General features: G+C 52.0%; 1 protein-coding gene across 8 annotated transcripts in view; it reads left to right on the top strand.

Annotated features, from left to right (window-relative positions):
- Window positions 1-23,506, top strand: part of RGS12 (regulator of G protein signaling 12) — a 122,877-nt gene that overhangs the window by 40,537 nt on the left and 58,834 nt on the right. For 7 of the 8 annotated variants that reach the window (XR_014263878.1, XR_014263879.1, XM_082462525.1 and 4 more), the window contains exon 3: window positions 7,583-7,699. Coding sequence is in view for 6 of the 8 variants with exons in the window: in XM_082462525.1 (XP_082318651.1) it covers window positions 7,583-7,699 (117 nt within the window). In the remaining 2 variants the exon portion in view is untranslated. Of the gene's footprint in view, window positions 1-7,582; window positions 7,700-19,906; window positions 20,040-23,506 lie in introns of those variants that run through there. The other variant, XM_082462529.1, reaches the window with a different exon arrangement.

The following is a 23,506-nucleotide window of genomic DNA, read 5'->3' as shown; positions in this document are numbered from 1 at the left end:
TGTGGCATTGCTAATGACAGTTCATCAGCTATCCAGCCAGGAGAGTATTGGATTCCACAGACACATCTTGTGCAGTTTTTCTAGTACAATGAGAGGAAGTTTTAAAATAGATTCTAAAAAATTCTGGAGAATACTAAAAAGGCCAGGTTAGGGCCCCATGATATAATTCCCTCTAAAAACAGCAGCTTTGATCTTCATCCCTTGTAAACAATGCCCTTGGGCAACATTGCATCTCTCTCTGCCGAAGCAAGAGGAAAGGAAGCAAACAATGGAGAGAGAGTCAGCTGGTCTGGGGAGATGACACCACTCACCGGCAGAGGGGCTGGGGGCGGGCTGGGAAGGGCACTGGGCTCCTTAGCTCCCTACGGGCTCGCTCTGCGCAAGGCCTTCTGACCACGTGTACTGAGCGCTCTCTGGGGGGCTCCGTGCTGCGTGCGGACCTGGAGACCCAGGCCGGTGGAGGTGCTAGGGGGAGCAGGGGAGAAGCGCTTGGGCGCTCCTGGAATAGGCAGGGCGGGGCTTCCCAGAGCTGGACGCAGTCTGTAGGACGGAGAGTGGGGGACACTGAGGTGAAGGAAACGGGAGCAAAGGAGCAGAGACACAAAGCAATGCCACCCCTTACTGTTCTTTGGTTTTGTATAGTTGCCAGGAAAAGTGAGAATATTCAGAGCCAAGTGGCCACTGCTAGAATCAGAAGTGTATGAAGTGCTTGAATCCCTTATTGATTAGTTTTGCTGTTTCTTCAGCTTTATAAAAATGGCTTTATAACACAGTCTTCTGCAACCTGTTTTGAAATCACTGAATATCATTTCAAGATTTATCCATGATACCATCTGCAGCTGTAGTTCATCATTCTAACTATGTAACATTCCATCGTGTGAGTGTACCACCACCACACACACACGCGTGTGCGCGTGCACACACACACAGAGGCATTAACAAAATGACTGATGATGCGTTGGTGAACATTCTCGCACTCGTCTCCAGGCGTGTATATGAAGGCATTTCTCAGGGTCTATCCAAAGAATGGAATGGCTGGTTTGTATCAGGGCCGGGTGTTAAGCTTTTGGTCTCTGTATCTGTTCATATTGACAGTAGACAGGTCTCTGGAGCAGACACAGCTTTAATTACTGATGTACAATACGACAGTGGTTCCCCCGTGCCCAGTCCTTGCCCTGGACTGGAGCAGTGAGAACCGCAACGGGTATCACCCCTCGACTCCCAAAACAGGGATCCAGGAGATTATACACGTGCTGCCCCCTTCCCCTCCTTAAGGGGGAGAGAAACCGTTACTCTAAGCAAATCCTCTTTCTAGACGGGAAAAATCCTGGGTCTCTCCTCTCACCCTTTGCAGTGCAGGTGGGTGGCTCCAGGAGGGACATAAGATCAGCCTCTCTGGGAGGTGTTCCAGGCCTCATTCCTTTGAAATGTCAGTCTCACCTGGAGTTTTCACCATCTGTTTGGTTATAATTTAACCACTGAGTCCCAGGACGTGGAAACTTTTAGTACAGGTCCTAAGTCTCAGTAAAATTTGCTCAGAATGCTGTAACCGTGCAGAAGCATGCTGTTTTCCTGGCAGTCCCGTACCAGCTACTGTAAGAACTCAGATCGCTCCACATCCTTGCTGAAGCTTGCCTTCGTCAGACTCCTCCAGTTTTTGCCAATCTATTAGTTGTAAAATGGTATCTTGTTGCGGCTTTAGTTTGCATTCCCTCGAGCACAAAGTTTTGATTTCCTCTTTGTTGAGGGACCTACTGAAAACTTTGCCCATTTTTCTGTTGGGTTGTCTTTCTCTCTAATTGGTAGGAGTTACAGATTTTGGCTATTAATCTTTGCCTATTACAAGCGTTCCACGAATGCCCTCTCCATGTTCCACGTGCTGTGGCATTTTGATGAACAGAAGTTCTTGACTTTGATGTCGTCCAGCTTGTCAGCCTTTATCTTGCACTTTTGACATAACACATTCACTACTACCCTGAGGGCAGAAAGATTTTCTTCTTTTTTTCCCCTAAAATTTTTTGGAGTTGATTTTTGTGAATGGAATAAGGTGGGTGGCAAGTTAATTTTTTCCTCTATGTGGACGACAGTTGTTGGAGCACTAAATTCAGGCTCTCACGAGGCCCAGTGGTGCCCTCTGCTGTGTGCTGTGTGTTCACATACATGGGTGTCAGTTCTCTGTCCTCCACTGTCAATACCCTAACTGCACTTTACCTCCAAAATTGTACCTTTGGTAGTAAGTCTTTGTATCTGATAGGCCGAATCACCTTATCTGATCTTGGCTTTGCTTGAGCCTTGCTCTTTTTTGAGCCTTGCTCTTTCATATAGATTTTACAATCAGCTAATAAATTCTCCAAAAAAAAAAAAATGCTATAGACTTTTTTATTGGGACAACTGACATATGTAGGATATTGAGTCTTCCTATCCATGAAAATGGTACCTCTCTTCATTTATTTAGGTTTTCTTTATTTTCTTTCAGTAAAATTTTATAGCTACCTTCATAAATGTTGTAAATTAGATTTTTTCTTAGATTATTTGGCCAGATTTATACCTAGGTACCTTATACGTTTTATTACTATTGTAAATGGGTACCTACTTAAAAATTGTAAATGTTAACTTTTGTGATATATAAAAGTACAATTGATTCACTGCTTTCTTTGTGCAGCTGCCTTGCCAGGATTACTTCTGTTTGTATTCGTTAATACTTGTCATCATGAATGGGTGTTGAATTTTAGCCTTTCTTTTTTGGTTCTTTTTGTGTTCATTGAGACAGTCAAATGGGCTTCCTCCTTTAAAATGCTAACGTGGTATATTACACTGATAGAGTTTTGAATATTGAACCATGCTTGCATTCCTGAGATAAGCCTAACTTGTGCTTATCTTTTTATATGCTAATGGGTTTGGTTTGCTAGTATTTTTGTAGAATTTTTGAATCTGTGTTTATGAGTAAGACTGTCTTATAGTGTTCCCTTCTCTCATTGTTTTTGTCTGGTTTTGGTATCAAGTTTATTCTAACCTCATAAAGTTATAAAATCAATGGTGGCATTTTTCTCCCCCTTTTCCTCCTCTTCTTCCTCCCTTTCTTCTTTTTGGTGTATTGAATCTCTTATTTAAAAACCCTGTTAGAGATGAAATCTGTTTTGTCTGTTATTAACATAGCTACACAAGCTTTCTTCAAGTCAACATTTTCTGTCCTTTTATTTAAACTTTTCCATTTCTCCATGTTCTAGGATTGTTACTATGAGTGGCAGGTAGTTGGATGTTTTTCCTGATCCAATTTGACATTCTGAGATTCAAGAGTAAGACCATATTGACATCCTGAGATTCAAGAGTAAGACCGTAATAAATTGGCAAATTTAGTCCATTTATATTTATTGGGATTACTGGCATCGTAGTTTTGGTTCCATGATGTTACTGTGTACTTTCTGTAAGTCTGTTTTTTCCTAGGCTCTCTCCTCCTTTCTTGCCTTTGTTTGTGTGTTTTGTTTTCAAGGCTGTTGTTGGTTTTCTTGCTTTCTTCATCACCTCCTTAATTGGCTTGGAAGTTATGCCACACACCTTGTTTCTGTCTTTTTAAGGTTTTCACTCTTGATGACTGCCTGGCTCTTAGGTATTTATTGAATAAACAAACATATTCCTTAATTTTCTGTCTCGAGTTGGATGTCCTTTCCTACATAGTCACCCTTTTCTTCCTTGAGCAGGACACCCAGTCTTGGCTTCTTTCTCGAGAAGGTGATTCACTGTGACCAGGAGCTCTTCTTCAGCTCCCACATGTTATTCCAGAGTCACCACTCTGTGTTTGTCCAGTGTCTTGTTGGAAATAGAATTTTGTTGATTTTAAAATTGATTTGATTTTGGGCTTAGAATTCTTCCTGATATGGAGAGTTTTGTAGGAACCAGATCTCACAAGTTGTGCTCGTTACTTAGCTGTTGTCCCTCAGCCCCAAGCCCGCCTTCTGTGATGGGCTCTGGGATGGGGGTCTGTGCCCTCTTCCCCTTGCCAGCTGGGTCGCCACCTGGCTCTGCTCCCAGCGGCCAGGCGAGAGGAGGAGGGTCCTGCAGTTCCTCCTGCCGCTGCTGCTGAGTCCAGTTTGCAGTTTCCCCGCCTTGCCCCGGGGCCTTGTCACCCCCCAGACACCAGCCGTTGCCTGTGTCCCCCTCTGAGGTCCGAGTTCCGGGTCCCACCTGCCCCTCATCTGGCTGCAGAGTTTAAATAAGTCCTCCTCTTCCCATACTGTCCCAGCCCTGGGGGTGCAGCCGCTTCCCGTCCTGGCATCTTGGAGTCTCTTTCTGCCCTTTCAGTTCTCTGATTCCTGCTTAGCAGTTCTTTGTGGGAAATTCTCTGTTGAGCAGTTGGTATGGTTTTGCTTTGTGACTGATATGATGGGAGAAGTAAGTATGTCAGCTGGAAATCCTACTCGGCTTCTCTTGGGCAGGTCTTCAGATGATCTGGTCTCTGTTTTAAGCTAAACGGCATCCTTGGTTAATTTGTTCAGTAAGTGCTTTCTGAGCACCCGCTGTGTGCCAGGCACTGTTGAGGGGGGACACAGCCCTTGCCCCACTGGGGCTTCTGGTCTAGTGTTTACACCCTTAAGTTAGGAGTTTCTGGTTCTGACTGTGGTGCAATGAGATCTGGGTCTGGGCCCTGCTGGCCGTGTGGGCCCGAGCAGATCCTTCACTGGCTGCTGGGTTCTCATCTGTAGGTTGAGGAGACTGGACTGGCTGGTCCAGGTCACTGCTTGCGCTAAAATGAGACCTCTCTCTGGGCGGTGGGCAGGCGGGCAGGTGGCAGCGGCCCAGTTCTGCCCGCACTCCATCTGCTGGCTGTTTCTCCTCTAGAAGGCTTCCCTCAGGGGCCCTCCGCCCTCCTGTTCTGAGTTGACCGTCCAGAGCAGGGTCCAGGAGCGCGAAGGGCTCACGCTGAGGTCCATGCCGGCGGCTGGCCCTCGTACGGGGCGCTTGCGGGCAGAGAAGCGGAGCTGGGGCAGCCCTCAGCCCCTCGCCTTCGCAAGCAGTTGAGATGAGTTGTTTGCGATTTAAGAAGTGGAGTTGACTTTGAAGAAAGCGGATTTGTAGCCATTTTTGCCTAATCACTACTGTTTAGCTCTCTCTGGGGAGAGTGAGTGATGTAGTGCCAGCAGGGGGCTCCAGATCAGCGGGGATTTTCCAGCAGTTTATTGATGTACAGCCGTCTTCATACACCAGGGTGGGGGGCAGGGACTCTCGCTGAGGAGCAGCTGGGTAAGAGCTGAAGCTTCTCCCTGTTGGTGAAGTGTCACCTCGGGGTCGATTCACACCTCTGTAGGCGTTATTCCTTCTCTGAAGTCCCAGTCCCGCAACGCGCCCGTGCACGGCCACGTGCAGACGGCTGCTTTCCTTCCGGCCGCGTGGACCCCCCTGTCCCCAGTGACGGGCTCCCTGTTACTGGGCACCCAGGTCCCCACGCAATTTTGCTCTTGTGCGTTCTCTGAGCAAATGCCACCCGGCCAGGCAGGTGGTCCCAGGAGAGAGCACACACAGAGCAGAGGCCCCTGCTGCTCCCGCGGCTTCCAGGCAGCTGGGGAGATGGTGCGGGGGGCGGGTGCTGGGGACCTGTGGTTCCAGTTCCTGCTGAGAGTGGAAGCCTCGGGACCCCCGCCTCCCAGCAAGGGGCTGAAGGGGGCTCTTGAAGGGGCGCACCGTGCGGCGAGGAGGGGGCCTGGGGCGGGGGTGAGGGTCTGTAGAGAGATCGCTGGGTTCCAGGTACGTTTTACACATAGACTCAGCTTTGGGCATATTTTTTGAAAAAGACATTTCTTAGACAAATCTTTCTCGAGAATATGTCAAATTTAGTAACTTGCCGACAAGGCCCCGCAGTGAGCAGAGGGTGCTGCTCCCGGGGGTGGGGTGGGGGGCAGAGAAGGAGGGACTTGGACACAGAGGCGGGGAAGGGTGTGGGTCTTGACAGGGCCTGAGTGGGTTTATCAGTGGTCACAGAGCAGCCCTGTGGGGCAGGGCCTGGGCGCCTGTCCGCAGGAGCGGAAGCACAGCTGGAGCCACAGGCTCCCCCAGCTCGGGGCCGGGGTGGGCTTCTCGGAGGCCAGGCTCCGAGCCACACTCGCGCTGGAAACAGGCTTTTCCTCAGCTTTCGAGAGGCAGCGTGACAGGTCCCCCGGGCCCATTTGGGGGACAGGCAGGTCTTCTGTGCAACTTGATGTCTCAGAGGCATCCCGGCCGAGCCCCAGCCCGGACGCAGCTTCACCTCTGCACGGCTCCGTGGCCATTGTCCCTTTCAGAGTGACGCTCTCGAGCCCATGCGGGTCTGGCTGTGGCCGGGCACCCTCACTGCCCTCTTCCCTCCAGCGTCCCCCGCCTGCCCTTAGCCCCAGCTCCACGGCAGCCCCGTGGGGCGTCTGTGTCGCCCTCTGTGCTCCCAGCACCCTCTGTGTCACCCTTGTTTTCCCCCACCGGCCTGGGGACTGTGGGTGGGCAGGCTGGCGGCACAGCACCGCCTGGTGTGGATACGCGGAGACGGAGGATACGTTTGCTGGGACAGTGTGCACACGGCTTCCCTCTTGGGCTCCTGCTGGGATGCTAGGGTTTGATGAGCACACGTGGTGACGCGGTACTACGCCCGGGGAGCCTTTTGCTGGTGGTGACGACGCATCTGAGATGGAGCCTTGGCTTTTCTCTGCGTCTTCTCTCCCTGAGTCAGCTCCTTTCTCCCTCTGTCTCCGCCGCTCTCTGTGTCTTCCTCCTTCCCTCTCTTTCCCTGTTAGTTCGTTCTGGATCTTTCTCTCCCTCCAGCTTGCTCTGAGGGGGGTGGTGTCTGCGAGGTTGGCCGTGCACAAACTTAGCCCAGAGAGCCTTATAAGGGAGTGCTGCAAGGTTTTGTCTTTCTGCAAGATGCCCGGGTGCCTGTGCAGGTGGGGAGCAGAGAGAGCCTGAGGCCTCGCAGTCTTTAGAAACCCGTAGCTTCCCTTATGCCTGAAGCCGGTCACTTAGGATTTTGAGTACCCAGGAAGTCAGAGATTTTCAGCTGTGATGCTTTTTATTTTTAAAATGTGATGACATTTGCTGGAACCACATTTGGGGAGATGTCTGGCATAATGACAGTGAATTAATTCTGGTCATTTCCCAGAGAAAGAATAAGATGTTTTAATGGCTGGTTATTTCATGCACTTGGGTTGGTTTGGTCTTCAGACACCAGCTGAATGTCTAGAGATTCTTTAATTTCCTAAAATGCTTCTAAAATTATGTGAAAGCACGAGCTTGCTGAAAACCAGCCTTTATATTACTAATGATTTCCTCCGCCCACTTGTGCTTTCCTATACATGCGCACATGTTTTTCCGTTGCCCTTGGATGAGGAGTTTGAGGCTGGGATTGTCCTCTGGACACACAGTTGGAAGTGGCACAGCAAACGCTTGGGGGCCCTGGGATGACTCTTTTTTCAACTTTGCGTTTTTGGTTGTGGTGACTCGTTCGTAATGTGAGGTTGACCTGGACGACCTTGAGGCCTCCTCTCCTCTGGTCTCTCCAGGCGGTGTGTCAGGCAGAACTAGTGTCTCCTCGCAAGAAGGTAACGACGTCTTTTTCTCGTTTTAGGGCTCAAAGTTTGGGCGGGGCATTGGACTCCTGCCACCGGCTCAGCGTACCTCCGCCCGGAGATCTTTTGGGAGGTCCAGGAGGCTGAGCCTCACCCGCTCCCTCGATGATCTTGAGGTAACTTCATTTCAGGGTTTCTTCTTTCATTCTCCAGGTTTTAAAAGATGATACAACTGCATCTCCTTTGAATCCCACCCATTTTCTACCACCTCTCCCTCTCCTGTAAACTCAATCTTCAAGTGGGGCTTCTATGCACACCCGGCCCCTCCCCTGCCCCACCTGCTCCTGCCCCGTCCGGACCCTCTTCCTCTGCCCCTTGGTCTACAAAGCATCATGGTGTGTCCCGTCCTCTCTTACATGCCAGGTGCCGTAATAGACACGAGAACCCTCTGGGGGCCTGTCATTGCCTGTTACCAAACCAAACTTGGGTCTGTTTGCGCAACACACAGAAAAGCTAATCTATTGACACTGGGTTGTGGGGAAGGAAAGTACAGGCACCAGACAAGGAGAACGGGTAGCTCATGCTCAAAAGACCCAAACTCCCCAATGGATTTCAGGGAAGGGCTTTTAAAGACAGTGTGAGGTAGGGGGTCATGGGGTATGTGATCAGCTTGTGCACAATTCTCTGATTGGTTGGTGGTGAGGTAACTGGGTGATGTTTCAGGAATCTCAACCATCAACCTTCCAGCCGGTTGAGGGGTCTACGTGCTGTTGGGCAGCCTGCATAACTTCTTCCACCTGGTGGGGGTTTTAGTATCTGCAAAACAGCTTAAGGACACGGCTCAGGATGTTATCTGGAGCCCTTGAGGAGGAACTAGAGGTCTTTGACACTGTTCAGAACTATTATGGTTTTGTCTTGCTTGACTGTTTTCTTTTGATTCTGCATTTTCTCACTTCTCTGGTTAAATTTGCTGTTTGGAATTTGGGGAGGGCCTAGGAGGCTAAAGCTTTTCTACAAACAAGAGGTGGGGGGAGGCACTGGGGGATGTGTCCCCGGGAGGCCCCCCAGGGTCCTGCTCCGTTTCATACCCACTTTATTTTTTTTTATTATTTAAAAAAAATTAATTAATTTATTTTTGGCTGCATTAGGTCTTCATTGCTGCACGTGGGCTTTCTTTAGTTGCGGTGAGCGGGGGCTACTCTTCGTTGTGGTGCGTGGGCTTCTCATAGCAGTGGCTTCTCTTGTTGCGGAGCACGGGCTCTAGGTGCGTGGGCTTCAGTAGTTGTGGCACGTGGGCTCAGTAGCTCTGGCTTGCGGGTTCTAGAGTGCAGGTTCAGTAGTTGTGGCACACGGGCTTAGTTGCTCCATAGCATGTGGGATCTTCCCAGACCAGGGCTCAAACCTGTGTCCCCTGCATTGGCAGGCGGATTCTTAACCACTGCGCCACCAGGGAAGCCCCATACCCCCTTTAAATGTATGATATTGATCCACATGTATCGAGAGTATCCTCTTGTGTGGTTCTCTTCTTTGATCTGTAATCCTTAAAAAATTAATAGACTTTACTCTCAGAGCAGTTTGGGGTTTACAGAAGAGTTAAGCAGGAAGTACAGAGAGTTCCCACGTGTCGCTATGCTGGATACATGATTATTAGTTTAGGTTGCATAGTGTGCATGGAGGCCACTCCTTGTGCTGTACGTTCTAAAGGTTTGGACAGATGGATTGAGGTCACTCAGCCACCATCATAGTGTCACACAGAGCAGTCTCACTGCCCTAAAATCCTAGGTGCCCCGCCTGGTCATCCCTCCCTGCTCACCCTGGACCTTGGCAGCCGGGGTCCTTTCACTGGTTCATTTTGTGTGTTTTAAAATTTTACACAGATGTAATCGTACTGCATGTCTTATTCTGCCACTTTTATAACATTGTATTATGCTTTCAAGCTTTACCTTGTAGTTTTAGTTTATTTTACTTGTTATGTAGCATTCCATTATGAATATGTCACAAATTTTTATCCATTCTGCTATTGCCGGCCACGTGATAGAAGGTTGGGAACAGACCTCCCTGAGCGGAGCTGCAGCGGACAGTGTCATGCAGGTGCCCATGTGCACAGCCAGGGCTGTGAGAGCGTGTTCTGGGGAGTCAGTTGCTGTGACAGTCTCGGCCGAGCCTCACCCAGGCTCTGGTCGCCAGCAGGACCAGGGGCCTTGCTACCCTGCTCACCGACACTTGGTACTGTCAAACTGAAATTTTCCCTGTTTCAATAAAATGACAACTCATTTTAATTTGCATTTCACTGATTGTGAGTGAGGCTGAGCATTCCATCACGGGCTCTTTGGCTGTTCAGGTTTTCTCTTTTTTGAATTAGTAGCCTATTCATGTCCTTCTTGTAGTTTTAAAATTTTTATTTTATTTTATTATTTTTAAAATAGATTTTGTAGTAGTTCTTTACATTTTGCGGATACAAATCCTTTGTCAGATAAAGGTTTCGAAAATATGTTCTTTGTGGCTTTTTTCTGCCCTTGTCTAGGGTGTCAATAGATACATATTTTAATTGTAGTAAATTAGAACATAGAATTTACCATTTTTAAGTGTCCAGTTCGGGGCAATAAGTACATTCACATCATTTTGCAGCCATCACCCGTCAACTCCGGAAGGCTCCTACCTCCTACAGCTGAATCTCGGTGCCCATCACTCACTCACTCACTCCCCCTCCCCTCCCCCAGCCCCTGGCACCCACTGTCCTACTTTCTCCCTTCAGGAATTTGACTTTCGTGTCTAGCTTTTTTCACTTAGTAGAGTATCTTTGCGGTTCACCCATGTTGTAGCAGGTGTCAGAATTTTTTTCCTTTTTAAGGCTGAATAATATTCCACTGTATGGATGGACCACATTGTGTTTATCCATCTGTCTGACGATGGACACTTGGGTAGCTCCCACCTTTTGGCTAATGTGGCTAATGCTGCTGTGAGTACGAGTATGCAAATATCTGTTTGAGTTCAGTAATGTTTTAAAAATTAACCATAATTTCTTACAAACTCAATAACAATTATCTGGAATAAATTGACTTTGGGATTTTTTTTTGCTTAAAACAGTGAGTTAATTTGTGTTCTGATGCTAAGCTGGAATCTTTGGCTGTTAGAGCTAGAAAGGGCCTCGAAATCACCTCATTATCCAGATGAGAAGGGGAACGGATTCCAGAGGGTTTTCAGAGAGTCCTGGGTGGGTTTTGGGGCAGCGGGGCACATGGTACTGGGAGGTGGGAGCGGGAGCGGCCGTGGGGCAGCCCTGGGGGGCCCTGAGGCTGGAACAGGCCCCTGTGCAGGGCCTCAGGGCTCCGGGGTTCCGAGAAGGGGGGTCCCCGCCAAGCCTGCATTCTCCCTTTGGGAGTTTGGCCAGGTGTCGTCTCTGCATCGTCCTGGGAGAAGGGTCTCTGCAGGGGCCTGAGCCCCGGGGGACCAGGAGCCAGCGCGTGTGGCTTGGTGGTGGCTCGAGGTCTGCTTCCGGACAAGCGCTCCAGGCCCTGCAGTCACCATTTACTTCTCGTCATGACAGACACCAGGGGTCTGCTGTTATCTGCGTGGCTGATTGAGGGCAGGCCGGACCTCCCCTGCCCTTTCCCTCTGAGTGTCCCCATTTCATAGATGAGAAGCCGCGTGCAGGCACAGTGTTCTTTAGACCACGGACTGCAGAGCATGCGATCTTTCTATCACCTGTGAACCTCTTTTGTCAAAATAGTACGTTAGAGACATGAGATTCAATCTTTGCTACCTTTTTGCCTGAAGATTTCAAGATGTAGAAGCACAGATAACTTTAACACTTGCCTTTGGGAAGCCTGTTGAACGCCCTGTCTGTCTGTTCTTCCCTCTGTCCCACACTCTTCGGCAGGTGTGCTAGGCGGCCTCTGGGCCATCCCTGTTCCTGGGCCTCACACCCTTGTTTGGCCGCCTCCTCAGAGACACCAGCTTTCACATCTTGCCTTTAATTGTCCCTGCTGGGGCCTCTGCATGCGGCTGCCACCAGCCCGACTCCTCTGCACGAGGCCAGCTCCGAGTCCACTTCCTGGGCCCTCGGGACACCGTGTCTTAGGTTGGGCCTCCTGGAGCAGACTCAGACGGAGGGCCCTCTAAATGCTGGGCGAGGAGGAGGACCCAGGAAGGACCACACAGAACGGGGCGATAAAATGGTGAATGTATCAGTCAATCCAAATGAGTGGTGACTGTGTAAAACAAGAAGAATTGTGTTTTGTTTGGTTTGAAAGTACATGAAATGAAATTACAGCCCAGCAGGATGTGCACCGGCAGAGGGGAGTGGAGGTCAGGTGTTTCTGGGCGCTTATCTCCACTAGGAAGAGGATAAAGGTGTGATTAAAATTTGATTTTTATAAGGTAAGGATGCATGTCGTAATCTCCAGGGTAGCCCAAGACAATAAAATAATAAGTACATTTTAAATTAATAGAAGAAAAAAAATGGAATACTAAAAAATATTGAATTTGAAAGAAGGTGAGACAGGAGGAAAGGAGAGACAAAGGGCGAAGAGCAGGAAGGACGAGTCGGCAGGCTCCGTGAGGGGGTTCAGTCCAACTGTGCTGGTAGTTACATCAACGGTAAAGGGGTCAAATATCCCAGTTGAAAGGAGAGACTCAGGCAGCATCAAAAGTCTGGTTATGCTGTTTGCTAGGGACGCGTCAAATGGAATGAACGGAAGAATGGAGGAGGAGACACTGTGCAGTACTCATCAGAAGGCTGGTAGCGGGGCCGCTCTGATCTCAAAGCGGTCTCCCAGGCAGAGCGCCCCACAGATAGACAGGGAGCCTTCGTCATGGTGAGGCAGCAGGGAGCTGCAGTTCTAAATTTTGTTTGCATTCAGTTACACAGTCTCAACATGTCTACAGCAAAAACTGACAGAAGTAGGAGCAGAATAGGACTAATCTGTACTCACAGTAGGAGATTTTTTAGCTCCTTGCTCAGTAACTGGCAGATTGAGCAGGAAAAGTTCAGTAAGAGGTAAAGGATCTGACCAGCCTGACCTGCTGAACTCACGTGTGCAGCACCCAGTAAATGCATCCTTCCCTCCCCGTGGAACATGCAGGAAAGCTGACCATGTGCTGGCCGTAAAGCAAGTCTCAACAGATAGGGATGTCTCTTCACCCAGAGTCTGTCCTTGGCCACAGGCAGGTGTAGCAGAAACCAGTGGCAAAGAGAAGACACCGCACTCACGTCCAGAGTGAGAGGCTGAGTGATCTAGAGTTCAAAGAAGAATCACTGTGGAAATTAGAATATATTTTAAATGATAAAGAAAATACATCTAAGCCTGTGGGATGTAGCTAAAACAGCTTAGAGGAATATTTGTAGCTTTACGAGCGGATGTTAGACATGAAGGAAAGTAGGAAGTCACCTCAAGAGGTTAGAAAAAGAGCTGTAAAACAGACACAAAGGAAGTAGAAGCTGGACAATGATGAAGGTCAAAGCAGAAATTAATGAAACAGAAAACTATCAAAACAATCAGTAAAGCGGCGTTACTTCCTAACTCATTTTATGAGGCCTCCAAAACCTTGGCACCAAAACCTGAGAGACACCTTAGAGGAAAGGAGGGTTATGGGGCAGCTCACTGGTGAGAGAGGTAGAAGGTCGTAAACTACATCATGTCTTCTGGATCCAGCTGTTCATGTTTGTTCCAAAGACAGTGTTTTTTTAACATTTGAAAATCAGTCAGTGTAATTCACCACATTAACAAAGTAGAAAAATCATATATCATCTTAACAGAAGCAGGAAAGACATTTGGTAAAATTCAATATCTGTTCATGGTTAAAAATAAAACCTTAACAAAATAGGGATTAAGGGGAAAGTCCTTAACCTGATAAGGATATAAAAAAGCCTATAGCGTGTGTCAGACTTAAGCTTTCCCTTTGAGATCGAGCGAGGAAAGATGTCTGCTGTTACCATTTCCATTTAAATGTTTACTGCAAGTCCTAGCCAGTTTACTAAGAAAGTAGAACAATGGAAGTTAAAAAACTTGCAAAGGAAAATGACAGTGTGATTATTCTCCCATGATGTGATCGTAACATGGAAAAATCCAAAAGAATCTATGGATTCTTAAGATTAATGAGTAAAGTTTAGCAAGGTTGCTGGATATATGGTCACTATACAAAAATCAGTTGTGGACACAGTTTGAAAATGACATGTAGATTCAATGTAATTTTAACCAAAATCCCAACAACTGTTTTGTGGAACTTAAGATGATTCTAAAAATTTTGTGGAAATGCAAAGGGCCAAGTGTAGCCAAGATATTCTTGAAGAAGAATAAGGTAGGAAGACTTCCTCTATGAGCTGCCGAAACTTATTATAAAGTTAGAGAAACATAAAACTGTGGAAGTGGCGGCACACAGATAGATGGATAGACAGATAGACAGTGGAGTAGGAGAGAGAGCAAGAAACAGACCCAGCACCTGTGGATGTCGGGCCGTGTGTGCAGAGCAGGGGTGAGTGTGGTCTTTTCAGTGGTGCTGAGCTAAATAGGGGTCTACATGGAAAAAGAGAGTGAAAGAGAACCTGATTCTCCCTTACGCCGTGCAAGCACAGTTAATCCAGCTGTGTCGCAGATCTCCCTGGGAAGGGCAAAACGCGAGTTAGTAGGGGATAAAGTAGACGCACATGTCCGTGGTGGTGGGGAGGGAAAGACTTTTTAAGCTGAACACAAAAAGCACTAACCATAAAGACCAAGGCTGACTCTGACTCAGCGAATGCTCGGAATCTACGTTCACGCGAGTGCACCTTCCCTCGAGGGCAAGGACGGGGGGGACACGAGTGCGGCGACCCACGGAGGCTCCTCACAACACCTACCAAAGCAAAGCGGGCAAGAGACTCAAACAGGCCTCTGATGAGAGATGATCCACAGTGGCAAATGCAGCCCTGGAGAGGCTTCCAACCACATTAGTTACCAGGGGGGCAAATTGCAGCCAGTGAGGTCCACATCCCAGGAGGTCTGGTGGAAAAGACCGGCGGACGGCGTGAATGTTGGTGCAGACGTGAAGCAGCCGGACTCTTGCCAAGCACGGGGCAGTGTTCGCCATTACTAGGGACACTGAAGACACAGGTGTCCCGAGACTCAGCATCCCTCGTGTCTGAGACGGCGTCGTGTGGACCAGGAGACAAGCAGCAATTCAAGGCAGCGTGTCGTGAGGCTCCCAAACGAGGCCACCTCTCCTACCCACAGTGTGATTGGCTCGTGCTGGAATGCCCCGCGGCTGCCTCGTGGTGTGCAGGTGTCGCGGGAGCAGGTGGACACCAGAGAACGCGTCTGCACAGTTCCATCTGTGTGGCTGTGGCTCGTGGTGGCGTGTCCAGCGCAGAACCGTGGAGAGAAGCGGGGACATGGCTACGCTTTCCCTGTGACTTGGTGGGGCTGCGTCGTGGGGGGCGAAGGGGGAGGGAGGGGAGGTGAGCTGGTGACAGGTGGGGGGAGGCGGGGTGCGTGGGGGGCGTCCTCCCTGGAGAGCTCTCGAGGCAGGAGGTGTGGGAGCGTCGGGTGGGTTTCTGTGAGTTTTGGTCGTGATCACGCGGATGGTCACCAAGGAGGGCGGAACCCGAGAGGCGGGGCAGGAAGAGTGCAGTCTGCACTGCAGGCCTGCCTCTGCCTGCCGCGTGTAGAGCCAGTCTCAGAAAGAGGGCCTTGCGTTTGTAGGACATCTTCAAGGCGCCCAGGGCCTCGAAGGGGGGCCCGGGTGCAGGCGTCCCAAGCTGAGCAGTGCAGGCCTAAAAGGGAACAGTGCCCCAGCCCAGTTTCCGGGAGCTGCCCCTCCCCATCACCCACTGGAGGCCGTTGACCCATGTTGTGCGTGGAGCTGGCTGAGCCACTGCTGACCGTTGGCAGGGGTTTGTCCGCGCCTGCTCCCTCCGTCAAGGGCAGCCTGTGCTGGCTGCCCTCACTGGAGCGGGCCCAGGGGTTGTTGGCAGGACTGGCAGTGCCCGGCCTGGACAGCAGGGGGCGCTGAGGCCACGCGGTTCCCTCCCTGGCCACTTGTCCAGACTTCTCTGCTCTGGAGGGAGGGGGGCTTTGGGGGGTGGGGGCTTCGCCTGGTCCCTCTGATGCCGAGGCTGAGGGCGAGTGAGCTGCTTTACACCAGCTCCCTGAGCTATGCTGGACTGGCCCCTGAGACTGACCCCCTACAGCAAAGGCAGCAGGACCCCGAGCTGGGCCTCAGACCTGAGACTGAGAGCCCAGTTGCCGGCTGTGGCCACTTGTCTGATTTGGTTCACTCCTTCCCACCTCTGGTTCACCTCTGGGACACTCTGGGCGATTTACAGAAGTCCCATTATCCAGGGTGAAATCTACTCAGACATTTCAAAACAAGCTCTTTTTACCCATTTCTTTCTTTTGCTGTTTTGCTATTTCTAGGGGAATTTAACTTTGAAGTTTTTGCTTATTTTTTTTAAAAAAATTTTATTTAGTTTTTTTTTTTTGGCTGCACTGTGCAGCGTGTGGGATCTTAGTTCCCCAACCAGGGATTGAACCTGCACCCCCTGCATTGGAAGCGTGGAGTCTTAACCACTGGGCCGCCAGTGAAGTCCCAGTTTTTGCTTATTTTGGTTTGTCATATGCTAGTCTACTCTTTAAACTATTTACATAGGAAATTATCTTAATTCTCTTTAAGATCCTATTAACTCAGGAGCATATACTAGGTTTTCTCAGTACCTTGAGTGTCTCCTCATTCAGTGACTGTTTTTTGAATGCCTACTGTGTGCCGACGTTATTCTGGCTCTGTGGACAGCACTGGACAAAACTGACACCGACCCCTGCCCCGGAGGAGCTGGCCTCCCAGCAGGGATGGATGGACGTGAGGGGCAGGAGGTGGGGCACAGGTGCTGCGGATGGGCAGGGCAGCTTCAGGGTTTAGAAAGGGTCCCTCTGGCTGCTAAGCCAAGAGTGAACAGTAGGGGTGTTGGGGCGGGAAGGGGGACAGTTAGGATTACCCTTTGGGCCATGTGGTGGTCCAGGTGAGGGGAGGGGTTGGGGAGTGGGGGGCTTGGGCCAGGTAGATGACGAACGGTCAGACTTCTCACCTCGGATCAGGGATGGAGGGCAGCGCTGTGGGGAGACTCGAGGGCCCCCGCCCACAGGGGTCACAGCCGAGGCCCTGAGGCGGCCGTGGGAGGCCTGGGGTGAGGAGCTGGGAGGGCAGGTGAGGCCGCGTTTCCTGAGCATCTCCCCACGGCGGTCACCATGGTCACTGTGGACCCTCCTCTGGTTGTGCCTTTTACCCACTTAGCCTCGGGAAGTCTGGGCATCCCTGAGCGGGGGTGCTCTGGCCCTCGCCGGCCTCCTCGGGCGAGGGGCCGGGCAGGCTGACGCAAGCCTGTCTCTGAGCTTGTCTGCGCTCATCTCCCTTGGTTACTTTGAACCTTGAGTAAAGCGTGTGTCTGTCCACTCCAGGCCCGACTGTGCCCAGGGCTGGGCGGAAGCCTCGGGAAGCCCTGGTGGGTCCAGGGTATTAAGGAGAATGTGCCCCCCCTCCCAGGACTGGCATGGGGCGGGGGATGGTGACTGGTGAGAGGCTCCTGGGGAGACAGGTGACTCTGCAAGGAACCCAGAACGAAGAAGGAGCTCTTTGGCCCTGAGACCCCACCTGCGGCCCCCAGCCCTGGGATGCAGCTCGCCAGGGTCCCCACTCTGCCTGGCTCCCCAGTTCCCGCTGGACGCCCTCCCCTCCCTCTCATCTGTCCCTTCTGGCTGGAACCCCTCCCCAGCATACTCCCTGAGCTGCCCTGACCCCAGTCCGTGCACCCCACAGGGACTCTCGTGCCATTTTTAGCTCAGGACGGACCCCCGGGCAGGTGCGGCCCCAGGGAATAGAGGCCTCTGGGTTCCTCCAGCTGCGGGACTCTCCCGCGGGTGCTGTCGTCGGGCTTCCGGGCCGGGGTGCCCCCCACACCCCCCTGCTTTCCAGCCGTTTGCTCTCTTGTGGAGGTGCCAACAGCGTGGCTGGCCTCAGCTCACAGAGGGGGCCGTCCTGTCAAGGCCAAGCTGGGCAGCTCCACGCTGTCTGCTGCCACCAGCCTTTTCTTCTCCTGCCCGAACCAGCACTTGCTGGGTTTGTCAGGGGCTGTGCTGGGCTTTGTGGCCCCGGGTCTGAGGCCGCCACCCCCTGGCCCCGGGTCAACACTCCCACCAGAGTAAGGAGGATGCAATGGTGGGTGTGGTTGGTGCTCAGAACGTCCTGGTCACTTGTTCCAGGAGCTCCGGGAACCTCTCTTTCCCCAGGAAGTGAGCCGGGCTCTGGGCTGCCCAGGACACCATCTAGTACCGGGGAGTCTGGCCAGATTCTCGCCCCACCCCTTCCTCTCCTTGCCTTACAGACAGCAAAGGAGGAGACAGAGAAAGTCTGAAGGGACAGAAGAACCCAGAGGGGACAGCTGCACGTGGACCCTGATGGTCCTGGGCTGCTTTTTGGGCTGAATGTGATAAAACACGCAAAGTGAAATTGTTCTGCTTCTGCAGGGACACATATATTTCTGTCTGAAATGATTGAAATAAAGACAAGTTTGACACCAAAGTGGTAACCTGGGCGGCTCAGCACCTAGGTGCTGGGTTTTCCCAAGGTCCTAGGAGGTTCTTTGCTTGCCCTGTGGGCGTGGCCTGTGCTGCAGTCTGTTTCCCTTCTTGGTCCCTGGTGGTCCTCTCCGGGGTCTGTCTGGTGGGCCTTTGGGGCTAGGATGCTGCTGTCCCCGCTCTGGCTAGGAGGCCAGCACCTCCTCCAAAACCCTGTGGTTAGTACAGGCCCTCGGAAATCAGCGAGGAGGATGATCAGGCCACAGAGTCACGGGCTCAACTGATCACTGTGAAAACCCCACGGTTGTCTTTCCAGAACCCTCCAGCAGGTTTTGTCTGGACATGTGCACGTGTGCACGTGGATGGGTGCGTGTGTGCGGGTGTGTGCGGGTGTGCATGCTGGAAGGGGAGGCTGTGCAGTGGAAAGGATGTCGCTGTGTCTAGCCCCGTGTCTCAGCCCTGCAGGCCTGCAGCATGTACCTCACAGCTCCTCCTGCCATGACGTCTGCGTGCCCAGAGGGCCTCGTTTGTAAGGGCACCCCCCCTTTCCTTAAAGATGAGGCCCTGCCAAGGAAAGGGTTCGAAGCCCCTCCAGGCCAGGCGGGCACCCCGGGAGCTGGAAGGAGTGGCTTCTTGTGTCCTGGAGCCCCCCTTCCGGGGCGGGTCAGGGCGGGGGCAGCTGCACAGAGGGCGAGGCGGGGCTGCGGGTCCCCTCCCTGCCCCTCCACACAGCCCTCCCTCCCTGTCCCCCAGCCGGCCGAGGTCTCCTCCTGCTCCCTCTCCCCTCCCCCCACCCCCCTCGCTGGCTCATCACAGCCCCCAGCATCCCCCATCGGCCTGTTCCTGTGCTCCATGGTGGCGGAGAGGGTGACCGTGGCAGCCTCTGCTCCTTCCCCTCTCCTGCTTCCGTACATTTATTGTGTGAGAAAGCCTGTCTGAGGAAGCTCGAGCCAGTGCCCGCTCGTTATCTCTGAGAGTTCTGCCCGTGCATAGGACACTCAGGCTGGCCGTGTGCACGTTTCTCGCACGGAAAGCAGAGTAAGGTGGGCTCGGCGTGTTCCGGCTGGCCGCCTGACCCCCAGCCCCAGGCCATCATCCCCGCCCGCTGGCCCATTGGCACCACTGCGCCCGCAGCCCTGGACAGGATGCGTGCCGAGGTCCTCCCGGTCTAACACGCCAGGAGCGAGGGCCATTCCTGGAACCCCTCAGATGAGACCCAGGGCACCTGCTGCGGAGAGGTTTTGACAGGGAAGCCCCTTGGGGAGAGCAGTTTATCCCAAATGTCCAGAAAGCTAGCAGGTAGCTCTGCAGTGTTGCCTAGGTTCTGGAAACAGTTTTCTTTTTCTTTCCTTCTTCCCTTTTAAAACCAGGACCTGCCATGGCCCCCTCGCGTTCAGGTTGTGTCAGGTGTTGGGAGGCAGACAGCAGATTGTGGAGCAGGGGCCGAGGCTCCGAGACAGGTCTCAGGAACACGGCAGATTCCCAGGGCTGGACCCGCACACGCGTGCACGTGGAGCTCATAATAGACTCGTCAGCCTCTGTAATTAGGCGGTGCACTGCACCACGCTGCTAAAAAACAAATTCTCTGCAGCTGCTGTACTGGCTGAGCAATTACCCCTATCAGCTGAAGGTTTATTCTTCTGATTTGGTAGAGGAAATACTTTTAAAATGATCTCACAGCGTGATTTATGTAAACGGATTTTTTTTTTTTCTTTGTACGAGACAATTGAGATAGAGTCTGAATCCCTGGCAAACCACAGCTTCCTGCAGTGTCCTGTTGCCATGGGTTACGGAGGGAGCGGGATGGAACTTCATCTGAAATGTCTTTAAACTTTCTGACGTGCACAGGCGTGTGGCGGGGCTGCATGGTGTGTTTTAGAGCTGCGTGCCTGGTGCGGGTCGGAAGTTCTCCTGTCTTAAGATGAATTTGGAAAAAGGGTTGCCAAAGGAGACTCACGTTTTAAACAGTCAGCAGGTAAGCTACTCCAGATGTTTCTCGTCACTTAAACGGAATTGTTTTAAGGAAACTTGGCATCTTGGTTACTGCTTTATTTTCAGCCTGTTTAGAGAATGGTAGCTTTTAAGTGTAAACTTTGAAAATGTCTTTCTTGTGTCTACATCATGGAGCCTGAAGTGAGTCCCGTGGAGGTAAAAGCCCGGCTCTGGGACCACAGACCAACACCCAGAGCGAGGCTGGGTTGGGGGCCGGTCACACCGGGTCCCCACCAACCTTTCGGGAGGACGCTGCCCGCATTCTAAGTCAGCCTTACAGAGAGCATCCATGTTTCCTTGTCCTTACCATAGTGATTCTAATAGATTTTGAAGATGAGTGAATTAATTTTGTTGAGATATTCAATTTCGACCAGATACCTGTATTACAATTTTTCTTACTCTTTAAATTACTGTTCTATAGCTAACATTTTCTCTTGGTTAAAATTGAAGTATAGTTTTCTTTTTTAAAATGGATTTACAATGTGTTAGTTTCGGGTGTACAGCAAAGTGATTTGGTTGCATATATCTAGCATTTTAAAGTGTAATGAGCTGGTTCTGCTTCGTATACATACATGGGGAACTACTTACTGGCAATCGTATGGAATGATTGATTAGTATCTAAGCTTATAGAGTTGAACTTACTATAAAATGTTTTTAAAAGATTTGAGATTAAATAAAAAGAATTTTTACTTTCCTCTCGTGGCTGTGCTGTGTTGATGTAAAGGCAAAAATAAATTTAAATTATTTACAAAAGATGGTTCCTAGTTACTGGGTACCAGTTTAAATTCATTCTTTTCTGAGAGTTGTTTCATCTTAAAATGTTCTCCTGATGTCTAGTTAGAGCCTTCTGTAGAGAACAGCAGGAGGAACTACTCGCTCAGAAGTGACTGGCTTGGGTGTTGGGTTTAGGAAAATGACTGCATCGTTCCCTTTAAATAGAAAATAGAAGTAGGTCTGCTGGACAGGCCAAGAGTCATTCCTGTGAAGGAAGTGCAGATTTTAATGGATTTTAAAAATATTTACTATGTATTTTGAAAACTCCTTGTGCTGATAAAGCTCACCTGAGAGGGTGGGCTGGCGGCTGTGATGTTCACGGGTGTGCTTGCCGCGTGCCCGCCTCTGGCCCTCTCTGCAGGAGTACGAACGTCTCCTGTCCATTCCATTTCATGTCCTGGTGGAAGAGGGAACTTGGGATACACTGTGTCCAATATATGCACCAATTGACCAGTTACTAACTTGTACATATATGTAGGCTGCACTTTCGTTCCCATGGTATATAGAAGCAAGTTTTAGAAAATGTTTTTTGAGTGAAAAAAAAAATCACTAGAAATCTGCCTTTTACTTGCCTACATAAACGATTTGGATTCATTTTGAAATTTTGCAAATGCTCAACCCGGCATTTAACAAAATCTGGTTGGTAAGGTCATATTTTAAGCAATAGGAAATGGGCTGGAAGGTGGTAGGGCAGTGTGCAGTCCTCCGGGTCTGGCTGGCTCTGCCCACGGGCCGGTGGGAAAGGGGGCAGAAAGCGCCGTGGCCTCCAGGTCAGTCCTAGCGAGAGACATCTCGGGGTGAAGGGCAGTAGGGCTGGGGGGCCTGTGTGGGAAGGCCGCCCTCCCCTTGCCAGCTCTGTGCCTCCCCCGAGCCTCAGATTGTCCATTTCTACCATGGGTGTGTCACGGGAACGCTGGGGCCCCGTCCACGTGTGGATGTGCTCAAGCAAAGCCGTGACTTGTGAAGGGCGCTGTGTCTCTCGTAGCGCCTTTCATCTTGGAGAGGAGAACCCGTGAGCCTTGAGAGGAGACGTCTCCCATAGCCATCTGAGAAGCGCACAGGGAAGCTGATGGATGCGGACCCGGCAGGAACGCAAGGCCCTCACTGGCCAAATGAACCTGTCGGTTTCCCCATCTTTTAGGAATGAGGTCCAACATAAGTAGACTTTGAAATGTATCTGCCCCTTTGCCAAAACAACGCGATCCTTCATATTTAAACCACACCACAATGGGCTGTTACAGCCTCAGGGGCTAGTAAGATCGCATTGAGGAGGCACGAGGAATCGTTGCGGGAAGAAGGAAAGCTTAGTGGGCTCCCTCTCTGGGCCGCCTTGCGGACCTTGGAGCAGCGCCCGAGCGCCCCTGCTGTGTCTGATCGGCTCACTGGGGTGGGGGCTGTGGCGGTGCTCCGCGCTGTGGCCCGGCCGCGGTCCAGGAGGGCTGCGACGGAATTGGCCATGTGCCGTCTGGCGAGGCAGCCCTGCCAGGCAGAGCGCCAGGCCGGAGACCTTGGCGACCCCGCGTCACCGCAGCCAGCGGCAGGCTCCATACCGCCTTCTGGGCTGCGGGAGCGGCCCCCCATGAAGTCCGGGGGCCCTGGGCACCGCCGTGGGCACCACCTCGGCCGCTGACCCTGCGTCCCCGCTCTGCTCTCACTGAGCCAGGCCCACAGTCCGTGTCCGCAGCACCCAGTGCCGCCGGGCGGAGCTGTCCGGCCTGCTTGGGCGTCCGCTCCGGTGGCCCGGCTGCTCCGGGAGGGCAGTCAGCCCTGGAGGTCCCGGGCGTGGATACAGGTTCTGCCGCATCGCACTCAGGCGGTCTTTGGGAGAGTCGGGTGTGGCGGCTCCATGTGGCCTTCCCTCTGCCCAGGCAGGTGCCTTTGGGCTCTGGAGTCCCAGGGAGAGAGCTTGCCTGACACCAAGGGGCTTTACCCCTGCGTGCGCTGGGCTCTGGGTGGGATTTGAAAATAAAGGTTGCCCTGTGAAAAACAGTAAAATAGTCTTTTCTGGGCGGCGCTGAGTAGGGAGGTGTTAGGACCAGCCGCAGTGGGCGGGCGGCAGCGGTCAAGGCTGCGGGCGCCCGCTGAGGGGATGGCGCGGTCCAGGTGCAGCCGAGGGAATGCGGGTGCTGGGCAGCAGATCCCAGGAGGAGCCCTTGAGGAAGGCAGCTCCGTGTGCTGGGGAAGTGAGAGCGTAAAGGGGGAGGGGCAGGGGTGGCCAGGAGTGGGCCGCTGCTTCCGTCCCTGCCGAGCACGCACCAGGACCCCGGCTGGCCCTCTCCTGGTTGGGGGCGGCGTGGGCAGGGGGCAGATCTGAGCTGCGCCCTTCTGTGGGCGGGTGTGTCTAAGGCGCTTGGCCCGCCCTCTCTGAACCTCTCCGGGAGAAGCTCGATGGGCTGTCAGCCCTTCAGTTGACTGAGTTTCTGTTTAGCTCAGATGAGCTGACTTGGGCTCACTGGCCTCTCCCTCCACGTCGGCTTCTCCTGCTCCTGCCGCCGGGGTGCTCCTGACCAGAGCCGGGGTGGCACCGGGCTGCGTGTCCAGCAGTCTTTGCCAGCGGGCATCCCGTCGTGCTGGGGGCACCCCAGTCGCTCAGGCCTGCTCTGCCCCAGGCCTCTTCACCTGAAAACTGCATGGGGCAGTGGCTTCGGTCTGTCCAGGACCGTCCACTGTACCCCA

The sequence above is a fragment of the Balaenoptera physalus genome (genome assembly GCF_965194825.1).
Source record: "Balaenoptera physalus genome assembly, chromosome: 5".
NCBI lineage: Eukaryota > Metazoa > Chordata > Mammalia > Artiodactyla > Balaenopteridae > Balaenoptera > Balaenoptera physalus.
The sequence above is the reverse complement of the archived record's forward strand: the minus strand, read 5'-3'. Positions and strand labels throughout refer to the sequence as shown.